This window comes from Ostrea edulis, chromosome 4 (genome assembly GCF_947568905.1).
Source record: "Ostrea edulis chromosome 4, xbOstEdul1.1, whole genome shotgun sequence".
In the NCBI taxonomy this organism is placed as follows: domain Eukaryota; kingdom Metazoa; phylum Mollusca; class Bivalvia; order Ostreida; family Ostreidae; genus Ostrea; species Ostrea edulis.
In genome coordinates this window covers 68,766,184-68,781,212 of record NC_079167.1, presented here as the reverse complement: position 1 = coordinate 68,781,212, position 15,029 = coordinate 68,766,184, and the positions used below count along the sequence as shown (strand labels likewise).

At 34.1% G+C, this 15,029-nt stretch overlaps 1 protein-coding gene and 1 long non-coding RNA gene across 6 annotated transcripts; one reads left to right on the top strand and one right to left on the bottom strand.

The window, feature by feature from the left end:
- Positions 1 to 492: 492 nt before the first annotated feature.
- Positions 493 to 2,795, bottom strand: LOC130054290 (uncharacterized). The gene is made up of 2 exons (XR_008802591.1): positions 2,149 to 2,795; positions 493 to 1,900 (listed from the first exon to the last, which is right to left on the bottom strand). It is a non-coding gene; the product is annotated as an uncharacterized LOC130054290 (long non-coding RNA).
- A 452-nt stretch (positions 2,796 to 3,247) lies between these two features.
- Positions 3,248 to 14,318, top strand: LOC125670776 (uncharacterized). 5 transcript variants are annotated; one of them, XM_056163612.1, is made up of 4 exons: positions 3,248 to 3,265; positions 12,211 to 12,416; positions 13,224 to 13,331; positions 13,666 to 14,318. In XM_056163612.1, exons 2-4 carry the CDS (start codon positions 12,216 to 12,218, stop codon positions 14,164 to 14,166), a joined length of 810 nt encoding a protein of 269 aa, XP_056019587.1. In that variant the 5' UTR covers positions 3,248 to 3,265; positions 12,211 to 12,215; the 3' UTR covers positions 14,167 to 14,318. The 5 variants fall into 5 exon arrangements, with proteins under 5 accessions (XP_056019587.1, XP_048762101.1, XP_048762102.1 ...); XM_048906144.1 differs by lacking the exon at positions 3,248 to 3,265 and adding an exon at positions 5,797 to 5,821; XM_048906145.2 differs by lacking the exon at positions 3,248 to 3,265 and adding an exon at positions 11,866 to 11,905.
- The last annotated feature ends 711 nt before the right edge of the window (positions 14,319 to 15,029 follow it).

Here is a 15,029-nt window from a genome sequence, read left to right as displayed (position 1 = left end):
GCCTACGTGATTGTTAATAATACATATGGCAAATTTCAATGTGTTTATAAAAATGATAATAAAAAGACACCCCACCCCCCACCCCGAATGCACTGTAACAGTATGAGTTTAAACGATGTTCGTAACATGAAACATTTTGAACATGATAATACTTAAATTACATGTAAGTACCACCGTGTATCCTAATGCAAAACAGTCAGAAATACACACAGAAAGAAAATATATACATGTACATAACAATAATACATGTAATAATAATAATAGTAAAGGTTGTATAAGTACGGTAATGCTATAGATACATGTACCACGGGACGGTGCATTGGTACTAAGTCAACATGTACTAAAGCCATACGGAGTGCTAACCAAAGCAGATTTAAACGCGCCAAAATTGTGTTACATGGCAAAAGTTGAAAGTGACGAGATGCAGGCATTTTTATGCTTTCGATGTGCACACGTGTAGAGTGTTTGGATAAAAAATACAAACATCTTATACATATTTATACTATCTTTTATTTACTTAGTCAAACAAATCTAGCTACTAGATCTACTATTCAACACAGTAGATCATGTTCAGCCATTTTGACCATGTACACATATTACTTCATACAAAAGGCGAAGTTCATTGACTGGAGTAACTATTGTAGTTAATTTATTAGGGTCATGTCTTTAACATTTAGAGATATCTCTTAAAGTTAAAGAGATATCTCTATTACATTTTCTTTTGCATCGGTAGAGAGACATATCCTTAACTTAAAGCGATATCTCTTTAAACTTTAAGATATATCTCTTTTGCATCAGAAGATATATCTCTTTAACTTTAAGGTTAAGAGATATCCCTCAAAGTTAAAGAGATATCGCGTTTTCGAATAAATAGTAAAACAGCTTACTATGTTTTAAAAACGCAAATGTATATGGTCACGGAATACAATAACGTTTTAAAAAAAAAAATTGACTGAAATGTTACATGTATAATAGTGTTTTTAAAGAAAGCATTTTTGTAACGTTTTCAGTTTACTGATTTGAAAATGTTTTATAGAACATATCCCAAGCATACTTTAAAAAAAAAAATAGAATACAAAGTCCGAGTTTCTTAAAACATAAAATGACTTCTAACATTTTCGCGAGCCAAGGGTGATGCTCCACGCTGTCTCTCTTGAAAAGAGGGAAACATCGTGGAGCGTCACCCTTGGCTAGCGAAGATGGTATTCTAATAATGTGATATTAATAACTAATCAGAACATAATTCATATTCATATAATTCATTTGATGCCTCGCGAATCATTGTTTGTAAACCAAAGCGGAAGTCATCCATGTCGGAGATCCTCTATAAATCAACATCCCTTGGCGTCCTCAATAATGTCCTATATGAAATTGGTAGATCTGGATAGCCATTGTCTCTCAGTATTTTTAAGAGGCTGTCAACTGAATTTGCCCTTATTTCATGAGTATTAACCCAGTTTTTAAGCGATTCTCTTAATTGTTTGCAGTCATAATTTCTTTCATCATCAGAATGAGTTGAAGATGTCTCAAAGTTTACAATGTCGTCACTAATTTCATTGTGGCCAGACTCAGAGTCAGTATGTTGAACACCTATGTTTTGAACATCAGAATTGTGCATGATTTGCTCTGCTTCTTCGTGTTTATTTTGTTCCTTCAAATGGTCATCAACGTGATTTGATGTCTCACCGTCATTTTCCAACGCAATTCTTGATCCCATGATATCTGATGTTAATTCATTTTGAGTATTTCCATCATCATTCTCATCACTGCTGATGTCCAATAAGATTTCTAATTCCATTATTTTCCTTTGCTTTACACGCATTTGTTCACGACGTTTGGACGATATCCATTTCCTGTTATATGCCCTTCTTTTCCCAAATTTATCCATATCATCTACAGTCTGTTAAAAAAGCATACAGATGCATTTGTGCGTGTACAAGTAAAAAATGCATAAAACTAATATATTGTTATTGTGTTAAAATGTTCCGCATAGCTATTTCAGTGATTGGGTGGGAATATTTGCTAAAATAAATTGCTTCATTGAAATTAGAAAGAAGTACGGTAAAAATATAAATACCTATTATTTTAAATCAAAGCTTGGTACAGTCCCTGTATATATGTATATGACTAGCAAATATATTTACTTACAATTGCTGGGCAGGGTATCAAACTTCTCCAAAATACGATATGATCCTTGTTGACGTGTAAGATAATTCTAGCACTGATAAAGATTTGGTTCTGACCATGTCAAAAAAAAAAACAAAAAAAAAACCAGCATGTGGCACACCACTAACACTTACAATTTCTTGTTGTTTCCATGGAGATATGCCAAGAGGGATCAGCGAATTGGGATGAATTGCTTGTAAATCAAACACGTGTAACAAATTAACAAGACTAGCCCTCAATGTTATGTAACTCTCCTGTTTGATATTGATTTAATGATCAGTGACGGATTTAATGGAGGAGCAGCCGGCGCCCCATCTTAAAATTTCCAAATCTAAGGTAAATCGTGGTCTCTTGTTTAGAAAAATGTAAACGATAAAAGAATAAATGATTTCTTCCACTCTTGGAGAAAAATATGACAAAATCTTTTGATTTATTGCATCATTTATTTTATTGGAATAACTTACATTTTTTCCAAAAACCCCTAAATTTGCGTCATTTTATTAATTTCACCTTATCAAAAATGACAGAAAATAGTAAAAATGACTACATAGGAGACATATTTTAAGACCTTTAAAATCTGTAAAATCCATGAGCTTCCGGGGGCTTCACCCCTGGACCCCACCAGGGCTTTTCCCTGGATCCACTGAGGGCCTCAAGACGGCCCCTAGACCCCCTGCCTCATACAGTTGCGCCTTTCCTGGATGGATGCGCCCCTGATGGTGTAGGTCAATGACTAAATAAATGGTCTTTTGATAATTATATAAGTTCAAGGTTATTTTTCTACAAAATGTACAAGTTTGTTATTCTACATTTTGCTAATTCCTGATCCCACCTCTGGTATATCCAGAGGTCCGTGTTTGTCCAACTCTCTATTTTGTATTGCTTATAGGAGTTACGAGATTGATCACTGTTCGTTAGCTTCACTTTACATATATTTGATGGAATGGTGTGAAATCAATATTTATTTAATAAACTCGTTACTGGACGAGGAAGGGAATATAATGACTTAAGCTCAATTCAAAACAATATATATACAATATATAATATTAAAACTGATTTTGTTTGAATTTTGCAGAGTAGCAGAAGCAGTAAAGAAGATGTGAGACTTTAATATTGATCATCTGATTAAAGAATGAGAACCAATCATTGCCTTTACACAGTATACCTTTACTTAGCTGCAATAATGTAGCCCTCTCTGATTTTTTTTTTTTGGGAGAGGGCTACAACTCCTTAGGATCTCCGTAATGGTGCAAATACGGGAGTGATTCACTTCCGCAACATTTGCGCTCATTCTAAACATTTCCTGACTTTCTTTACGTAAATAAAATGATATTCTATGTTTCTTAGTCAATATATAAATTTACAACCTGCAACTTAAGATTTGTGAGGCTCTATTCTACCGTTTTCAACAATTTCGATCAATTCCAATTTCTCGATTCATATTTGTGCGCCATGTTTGATGTACTGAAGTATAAACTTCCGATTGTCAAGTAATTTACATATGCCATATAAGGTAGTATTTACATCAATGGACAAGTATGGAGGCGAAAGCTATTTCGTCGGTATTGAAAAGGTTTGAATTTAATATCAAGTTAAAAACCGAACAGCAGAGTGTAAATTCTTTCTGCAACAATATGATTTTCCTTTCTTTGTCGAAGTGGCTCGAGTAACTACATTTTCGCGCTGATTGTCAATGTTTAGGTTTTTCATTAGATCCACCTACGAGATCTCGCGATAACAAGCATGGCGGAGCAGACGAAGAATTTTGCATGCTGTACATTATATTTAATGAAAAACACCTTTATTAGACATGCCCGAGCACAAAGTTGGTACTCCTTTTGATGTAAACCACATTTGGGACTAATACACAGAGTTTATTATCGGTTATTCATAAAATTATTTTGCACCATTACGGAGATCCTATGGAATTGTAGCCCTATCCCGAAAACGTCAGAATTTAAAAAAATTGGATAGGGCTACATTATTGCAGCTAACCTTTACTATGTAATAAAACCATTAATAGAAAATTTGACAGAATATTGAATTTTAACAAAGATAAACCAACTGGACAAAAAATGGGATGAACAATTTAAAATATCAAATGAAGAAAAATTAATTTTGAACACAAAAGATAGTAAATTACAATGTTTACAATATCGAGTGAATCATAGAATTTTAACTACAAATACCTTTCTCAAAATGATTAAATCAGACAACGATCTACAGTGTATGTACGTTGTGTTTAGATGAGAGAAGCATTGGAACACATTATGTCTGATTGTGAAAAAGAAATGTGCAATGTTGGTTTAATGAAACCTTTTCATTTAATATTGTAACTGATACAGAATCTTTTATCCTTGAATATTCAGAAATTAAAATGGTAAACTATGTAAATTACCACTTGAAACATTATACATGTATATACTTTACCAAATGTAACAGAGAGGGAATTATTCAAACCTGTACCCCTGGTCAGGTTGGGTTATAAGGGCAATCTAGAAATCCTGACTGAGAAAAACCTGAATAAACATTGTCTCTCCTAAAAACAATAACTAAACTTGTTCTGGGATACAATGTGCCATTTGAACATGAAATGGGAATAAATATCCTAAATAATACACTGGGTGAAAATCTTCACCCCATGAATATTGTTAATAAAACAGAAAAGTGTTGTCTGTCATGATTCTTAAAAAAAAGTACATGTACTTATGCTGATTTAAAATGTAGTAAGCTCCTATGTGTTTCTGGATAAACGTCTGAAGAACATGAAGAAGTAGATAGAGCTCTGCAATACTGTACTCTTTCCCATGCAATTTTTAATTTGCAAGACCGTTTGTAACTTTTTCATAAAAATATCATTCAAGGCTGACATCATACATGTATAAGTGGAAAAGTGGTCGAACAAGTTGACAACGATTTCTTTTTACAAAATGGTTTTCTTGAAAAAAGTCCCTGAGCCAAAATAGTACTATGGCTAAGGACTTCTGAATTATACCTGGTCCAGTAGCAAAGAAAAGACAATCTATATGAACTAAGTGCACTGAAACAATGCGATACACAACACAATGACACGTGTCTTTGTTTATACTTCACACATCTGACTCAGTCGTGTTACAAACTCCCCCGTTGAGGTTTCGTCGTACGTAAAATGAACTCTGTCGCAAGTTTGTACCATAGTTTGGCATGTTTTCTTTTGTTAAAAGTGTGGGTTATCTGTACATAACCACCAATATTGTATGGGGTAACTACTACTTACTCTATACCTGTATTGTGCCCGTAACAGCCTCGTGTGACTGAAAATTGTTAAACCGTCTGCACTTGCAATTATCACAGCCATTTTGAACGTGCCACTAATTATCCAAATTAACATCATTATTATTAGTCGTGAAACACCCGTGTTAATGTGGTTTGGATAAGAATAGACATATTAAGACATTTGTATCTTTTTAAAGACATGTTATTAGCATAACGCATATACTAACTAATGAATTAATATTGATAAAAATTAGTATTTGAGTCTCTAAATCGTTACGGTCCTTCCATGTTTTGGGGGTAATTAGTTGCACCTGTCAAAATGGCTGTGATAAGTGAAAGTGCAGACGGTTTTACATATTCAGTCGCTTGGGGCTATTTCGGACTCAGTTTATGAATTGGGGTAAGAAATTCAACTTAGAAATGATATATAATGCTGCGCATTCTAATAGCTTGTTGCAATGCGCAAACATTCTGTTTAGTGGTATAGTGCCAGGGCCGAGCTAAAATTCAACCAAAAAAACCAACAAAAAAGTTTCTACGTCTTTTTGGGGGTTGGGGTTGGGGTTGGGTTGTTATTATGTCTACCCCCCCCCCCCCCCCCCCCCCGGTTCCTACGCCTATGGGTTTTATATTTGTAAACAAAGTGAATCAGTTATCATTTACCAGTTGTTTTCATTAAATGACAGCCAACCTTGAATGTAACATATTTAAAGTTTTTATGTAATAGACCAGTCGGGCTATTTTTCCATAATTTTTACTAGGCCAGGCCATAAAACCAGTAGCCTGAGCCATGGCCTAGATTTGAATTTTACATTATTTCCACAAGCACTTGTTTCGTATCTGATCACCCCCTTCTTTTTCTCTCTACAAGATAGCTAACTCAATTTCAGACACCCCAATTTCAAAACTCCTATATTTTTTGTTAAAAATGTATCATTAATCAACATTACCGGGGGTATTTTGATATAGTTTAATTTGAGATACTTTTCTCTTGTCAAAAAAATTGTTCCGGTTGTCCTCTGTCAAGCCTCTTTATTGTAAACCACTCATTTTGTCTGTTTAAAGCAGAGAAAGAAACATTATCTTTTTATTTCATAGTCTAGCTGTTAGAGGTTATTTATAAACCTTGTTGGCCACATATAGAGTCCTTGTACATATATGTAAATATACGCTTCCTAGACTCTAAATATTTAGAGGATGTAGAAGTATTCTTGCACTTAATTTTTTACTCAAAGCAAGCACGAGAATAGTGGGGAAACAACTGAAAATCCCATGATACAGTCAATTACACAAAAAAAGAGTAACAATTCCATTTTTAGTGTAACAATTGCCCTGTTAGGGAATTGTGTCCAACCTTTTAAACAGTCGTACTGATGAACCATCGGAATATTTTTTAATGATTGATTATCAGTATAATCGGACGCACTATAATTGATTAATAATCGATTAATTTCAAGTATTAAATTTGTTTATTATTGAATGAAGAATGAATTGGTAAAGAATTTGGGGTGATTTCTGAAATGCATTTTTGATGTATTTTTTATCATTGGATTCATTTATCAAATTAATACTTATGAATTAGTTACATTCACAGAAAATAAATCAAGAAAGCATGAGAATAAATTACTTTAAGTTATATTTTGATTAATCGATTATCAAAATTTTTAATAGATTATCTATAATCGGGGGCCATTTCGATTAGATAATCGAATTTTTCTATTAATCAGTACATCGTCGGAGAAGAAACTCTACTTATGATAAACAGAAGGAATGAAACTCATAGTAAAAATATGGTATGAATTTGCTTATCAAAATATCTTCCTTGCACAAAATAAAATAATTTAGCTCGGACTTTGAAAGGCCGGGAAAATAATAGCTCCGAGGGAATGTCACATAAACTGGTCCTCCAATATGATTCTATAGTCTGTTTCCCAAAAGATTCGATGTAGCGCGCGCCCTCTGTCGTCATAATGGTAAAACAACGAACAAATGTTGAAATGCAGTAAACGAATGAGCAAATTCGAATGTCGAACTATCATCGGACGGATTACCAATTTTTTTTACTGTAACTCGCAACTGCAATGTGCAAATGCTCAAATACGGATGACGAAGATCTAATTTCAAATTTACATTGAATAAATAATGCATTCACTTGTTACGCATCTACACAGACATTACATTCCTTTACATCTTACGCCATTCAAATAACGAATATACCGTTATGTACTACAAATGTCAAGATAACGATTAACATTTTTCTATTTTACATTGAACCAATGGCACATTTAGTAACAACAAATACATAATTACAAAGATAGAATATTGAACTCTTTGGCTCTCCATAATAATGATGGTCCTGCTGTTATTGAGAAGATTTCCCCTTACATATGAACAACTTTGATCCTCAATTGCGGTCCCACCTTACTTCCGGGTTCCACAATTTGAATAAACTTGAACCTGCACAAACTTGGGATGCTCGCATATCAATACATGTATGTAAGTAATCATGACTGTTATTCTTGAGAAGAAGAACTTAAAAGATTTCCCCTATATATATCGGCATGTAAAACTTCGATTCTCTATTTTTGACCCACCCTATCCCCCTTGGGAAACTTGAATATACATTACCTCGGAAAGCTTCTTTAGTCCATGGGTTCTGGATGATATTTTTAATGACCCCACCCTATTTTTTCCTTTTCTTGATTATCCCCCTTTGAGGAGAGCGTGACCCTTCAAATGAACAAATATGAATCTTTTTTACCCAAGAATGAATTGTGCCAAGTTTGGTTGAAACTGGCTTGGTGATTCCGGAGAAAATGGACATGTTATACGTTTACAGGAAGACGATTATGATCAGAAAAGCTCACTTGAGCTGAGAGCATTGAACATTTTTTTAAAAGTACATTTTTGTCAATCTCTACCCAGAGTTGTCGTTCCTTGCTCTCATGTGTAAGTGAGTGTAAGGAACGATAACTCTGGGTAGAGATTGCATTTTTGTATCTATAATAATTTTATTCACATATCATAACTAGTAAAAGAGACTGGGCAGTAGTCATAGCCTATTTTAGCCCTCTCCCAACATAAAATACATGCATGGAAGGTGGTGGTGGTGGAAATTCCTGCGTCCACAAGCACATTTTCTGATATTTACATTCTATCTTAATTTTTTTTCGAAAATTTAAGACTTTAAAATATAGATGTACTATATTTATAAAGATTCATACGCGCATTGTTTACAACTCTAAAGCATTCAAGAGAAAATTACTGTCACTACAATTTGTAAATATATCAAATGTGTAAACATTGGAAATGTAAATGTATCAATTCATGTATTAATATTATTCTGTATTCAAAAATTACGTCTATGACTCCCAGAAGGATAATGCAACTTTTAGCATAATTTAAAAAAAAACCCATAGTTATGTTAAAAATACAAATAGCAAAAATGCAATTAGTTATTTCATACATGTAATTAAAGGACACATCTCGTGTTTTCAAAGTATACAGAATTATATGCATTTTGTCTTCCTTATGCTTAGAGAAATTAATTGTAATAGTTCGTTCGCTGAAGTATTGCGATAATTAGCCACAATATGGACTTAAATCTAAGCCCCGATTTCAAAAAGCCTAGTTAATTAGATAGGTAGTCACGTGGTACAGTGACGTCATATGCGACCTTCGTCGATCAACTTGTTGTAAAAGTAGTGTTAGATATTTTTAAAAACTCGGGTTTTAGGGGCCTAATTTATTTACCATGGATAACATTTATTTCGAGGTTGACAAATTTCCCGAGTCTTATATCTTTTAGCCACCAGTGCATACAAATAGCGACCCAAATGTAGCGAGAAAAGCGACTATGAAATCTGCATAAATTTGCGAGTAAATAATGTTTACATGGGATCACTGTCTAAACACAATTTGGTAATGCCATTTCTGTAAACAACTGTAAATAGCGTTGTTGTTTTTCTAAAATAAACAGTGCAATAATTATTAAATTTATTTTTGGAGAAGTTAGATAGGCCTAAATTATGATACGATTATGTAGCATTGACAACTAGGCCTACTATCACGGGTGCATTTCGAAAAAACAAATAATAATAATGATGATCAAACTTATTGTGAAAATCACAATACTTTTAAATTATTTTATTCAAGCAATTTTATTAATCATTATTTTTTGTTATCTACACGTTGTTACTTAGGAAGTGGGAGCGCGGCGTGCTGTTGTTGTAAACACGTACGCGTTCCTTTAAAAAAATGAAAGCATTATAATTCAATTCAGAGTCGGGAAATATTATATTTTATTATTTATAATTGAAAATTCAATTATCTTTTATCTTTAAATTTCTTTTTTAAAACTACCAGTTGGTAGACACTGCTAGCAAAGTTCTGCCTATATGTTGTTACAAGGTGAAGGTCAGTTGGTGTGAGTGTGTATTGAATTCGAGAGCAGAACGGAAAGCATATGCCGTAGGCCTATATGTAACAGTGCGTAGCTTCGATAGAACAATTTTCTCGCAGTTTATCTACATCTTTGTCCAAGTGCTTGTTTGAAAAAGTACAAGGACAAATTCTACTGGGGGTTTTTATGGCAAAGTCGTTGTGCCGACAAAAAATATTCACGTCTTGTCCCTCATACCTTCCTTCGAAAATTGAAAAAAACACAGTCCAAATCCTCTCTACTGACAGTAAGTACACCCTTAAACGGCACAAAACACCCTAATGCAGTGTTATTTACAAGCTGTTAATGTGATAATTGTTTGTTTGTCAATTAAATCTAATCTGTTTATGAAATGGCTATCATCTGTTTTCAAATCTTCTCGCTCGAGGTCGCATATGACGTCACAGATAATGGCGCGTAAAATATCGAAGAAAATATGCATATCGCAAGATTTGAATTTCATCGCTTTCAAACTCGAAAACTACACAAACTGTTTCATTTAAAACACATGTAAAGTAGTTTTAGGTATGAAATGAATTAATTTTGCTGAAAAAATTAAAAAGTTTAAAAACATGCGATGTGTCCTTTAAGTATCTTCTACAAATGAGCTATTCTTCTTTTTTTTTTTCTTTTTTTTTTTGGAGATGAATAGCTTAACGATAATGGGATGTTATTTAAAATGTAAACAATAACCTTTACCTGCCTGAATAAACGACAATACGGCCCGACAATAGGGGAAAATAAACGACAATACGGCCCGACAATAGGAGAAAATAAACGTCGATACAGCCCGACAACAGGGGAAAATAAACGACAATACGGCCCGACAATAGGGGAAAATAAACGTCGATACGGCCCGACAACAGGGGAAAATAAATGTCGATATGAAAACTGTTAATGTTTCAAAATGGTTTGCTTTACATATTATTTGTTAACTTTGATGAAAACCTCGTATGCTTGTAGGATAGTTTTGATAATTACCTAAGTTGCGGGCGAATTAAAATCTTGCATCATTAAGGTTTCTTGTTTTTCTTTGTGACACTTTACCACCAAAGTCCTTCCGAAAGGTGCACGTGCGGAAAAGAGCTCCGGGTAAAAATATTTAGAACATAAATAGTAGGGATATATACAATACCACCCCCTAATAAAAACACGTATAGTTTTTTTTTTTATTAGGGGGTAGTTAATTATGTTTTAGACCCCTACTATTATAATTAAAAACAAAATTACCGGTTCCTATGATGTAATGGATCAGTACATTAAATCAAACAGCTTATTGATTCATTAGCAACAAATAGTGTGTTAAAGTATATATGTCGAAATTTCATATTACAATTTATTGAACTGTAGTCTCAAAGTTAATAATTTATTCGTGATTACGTACATGTATATCAATTTTGTGCTACAAATCATTACTGGTCTATATATTAATTAATCATCAATCTGCAAATAGAGAAAGTACTATTACATATCATTATTAATAAATGTCGTTCATTACTTCTAATTAGTATAATTATGAAATGTCTTGTACTAATTAATTAATCATAGAATTAGATATTAATTATAATCGTAATTTAGCGTTGGTGGATAGGGAGAGGGGGGTCTGAGTTTTTAGACCCCGCCCGTGATCTTTTGTGGTTGTGTCACATTTCAATGTCACCCAAATCAGATAAACTCGCATATATATAGTCTTTAGTAAAAGAATTTCCAGTTTATTTTTAGACCTGTACAAACTTGGAAAGTACCAATGCTTTAAATAGATATCGCTGACAGGCACACGACGGAGTTGTGTGTAGCCGTTTTCATACTAGCGCATTCCTTTATGATTCCTTATTATCACGTTATATAGAAATAATTTTGATGTCTAGTACTTTTCAGTATGTAGATAAATCGTGTCCTATGCATTTTAAAATTCGACAAAGATTATATTTACATATTACCACGCTGTACAAAGTATTACGTATCTCTAAAAATAGACTGCACACATGAAAATATCCACGTGACATTGCAGTATTTTTCATATAGATCTAGCCGGTCTAGGAGGTGAGTTTGGCGTAGCTGATGTTATACATGTACATGCAGTTTTCCAATTTCAGCAGGTTGCCTATTGAGGCTGTTTAGTTGTTGTTGTTTTTTAAAAATGAATTATTTGTTGATTTGACAACCTTAATTTCCCCTGATTTGACTTTAGTCAATTTATAGGTAAACTATCTATGTCGGAAGGTAAACGCGCGTGTGCGTGTGTGTAATGCATGTATTTATTATTACAGCACCGGGACTTGTCACACGTATTCAGTATATTTAAGTTTCAACACAAAAGAGAGAATTAATAAAATGCTATTTTACAGACAAGATGTGTGACACAGACGGTGTGTATGATACAGAAATCTTTGAGGCGGATCCAGTATTTAAAAAGGCGTGTGAGGAAATTAACGAGAAAGGTTTTTCCCCCACCCTCATTAAGGATGTCCTGAAGAGCAAGATTCAGTTAAGGCGCGTCTCGATTGGCCAGGAGGAACTGAGGGTAGAAAAACGACCATATGTAAAACATCCAGTATGTAATAAATTATATCTCACTTATTTACTGTTTGTTGATACAAATCGTTCATGGTCAGAGTCAAAGCATTTGTATTGCACTATGCAATGATTGATTGTATTAATTTTTATTTCATAAAATCACGAGGGCTTGTCATATAATATATCGTAATAAACTATTTAAAATAAAAGCTAATGATTATGATGTTATAGTATTTATCTTGATCTGACGAGTCCATGTGTTCGGCATTGCAACAAAATTCTAAAGGTTTCAGCAGTCCCCTACCCTTCAGCAAAAAACATCTCGGCCTATTTGCGATCACCATTTTGACATATTGGTATGCCGTTAGTTTGGGGAGCTAAAATAATTACAATTCACATTAACCAAATATGATGCAATATGCGTTATTGTAGTGAATACAGAGAGAGAGAGAGGGGGGGGGGGTGGAGGCAAATATCCTAAAGAGAGTAGATATTTTCTACTTTTAATTGAATATTTTTTTAAAAAGGCCTAAATATCCGAAAGTCCTCCAAATACACAAAATACGACAAAGTGGTCAGCATAAATCATTTAGAGGTAAACTAAAGAAATTAGGAAAATGAGACTTGAGACTTCATGGAGGCCCAGGGCAATGCCCCGGTGGGAAACTTATATATGAAAGATACAATCTAATTGAAATTACCTATATCCTTTCACCCGCTCGCATAGTTCGCTGCACTAGGTGTGGTGAGCATGCAAACGGACCTAATGTGAAAATATTTTCACATGTAAATATTTATGTACTTAACATAAAGTATTATTCACTATGTTCAATATTCTCTTCAGCTTACACCAGATGAGCAATACAGAAACGAGGCGAGGAAAAAGTGCAACCGGGTATCGGCAAAAAAATGCAGACAAAAGAAAAAACAACAGTATGAACAGATTTTTGATGTAGGTATTCTTAATTAGCTTTTGTCTTAATTACTATGGTACATAACGCTTTAATTACTTTTAAGTTAAATATCGTATGTATTGACCTTCTGGATAATTTGGAACTAAAAGGACATGGAGACAGAGTTTTTATTAATTTATCTTACATCAAGTCAATCTAATTAAAATTAGATCTTTGATCCGCTCCGCTCATGCAATCGCTATGCATGAGCGGATCAAAGATCTAATTTTAATTAGATTGACATCAAGTAAAGGAGAAATGTATTTTTGGAATTGAATTTTTTTTTTTTTTTTTAAAATAACAGAGAATTATTGTGTGCCTAATATTTTGTAGAAACTGAAAGATCAAGAACAAACAAATGAGGATCTGAAACGACAAGTGTCAGAAATGGAATCGGAAAAAGCCAAAATGTTGAAAATCTTGGGCGAAACTTATTCACACATATGTGGACAGACAATTACACCAGAAAATGTCATGGATGTTGTAAGACTCGATATTCAAAATGACCCGGATGTCTCGCACCTCCAGAGTGACCATAACGCCCCGAATATACAAAACATTAAACCCCCCACGGATCAGTGTCACGCAGTCATTTCTCCAAACACATCAAATTTCTGTCCATCTTCAGAAGAAATAACATTCCCGGTTACTTCGGACTTTACGACGCAAACTAAGGATATTTTCGCTGTTCAACAATTGGTCAACCTCGGTGCAGAGATTCCCGAGGGACCAAACATTGAAAACTATTTGACATGTGTCTCGGAAGAAAATGTCAGTGACTGTTCTAACGAATGGAATGAGTTTTTTGCAGCTGAGATTCAATATGGAAGTTAATTTCACATGGAGTGCTAAAATATCAGTCAACTTTTTATTTTGTTATCCTTAGAAAAGGGGGAGGTGTGTATATCATTTTTATGTTGTTTTGCAATGTACGATATACAAAATATCTTATGTTCATATTTCTGATTAAAACATTGGTCAATATTTATTATTGTTTAAATCAAATTCTCTAGAACGCCTTTTGTAGATATTTATTCACTGAGCTGGCAGAGAAAAGTGCATGTGATATTTCATAGTTACGTTTAATTTTCATGAAAGGAGCAGTGGATGAAGGTTGCAGTGTATCTAAGGACTCGCTGTGTGGTTTGTTGGGTGTGTGAAGTGATTAACTACAATGGGAAACGTGATCATTTGCATAGCGACTACTACACAGCGATTTCTTACATTTGTATTTAATTCAATTGATTGTATATTGTTTAACGTCTCGCTCGAGAATTTTTCACTCATATGGAGACGTCACCATTGCCGGTGAAGGGCTGCAAAATTTAGGCCTATGCTCAGCGCTTACGGCCTCTGAGCAGGGAGGGATCTTTATCGTGTCACACCTGCTGTGACATGGGGCCTCGGTTTTTCCGGTCTCATCCGAAGGACCGCCCCATTTAGTCGTCTCTTACGACAAGTAAGGGATACTGAGGACCTATTCTAACCCGGATCCCCACGGGACCATTTAAAGTATAAAATTAATGCCTCAAACATACTGCGGATAAGGAGGTGATACACCGGACATTCCATGTTAATTTTTATAGTCCTCCGTCCTTCATTTTTATGCGAATGAAATATATTTGGGGGAAATAAACCCATTGAAGCTTCAAAGGGTTATCGCAGAGAAAGCATTGGAAATGTAAATCATTTAATAT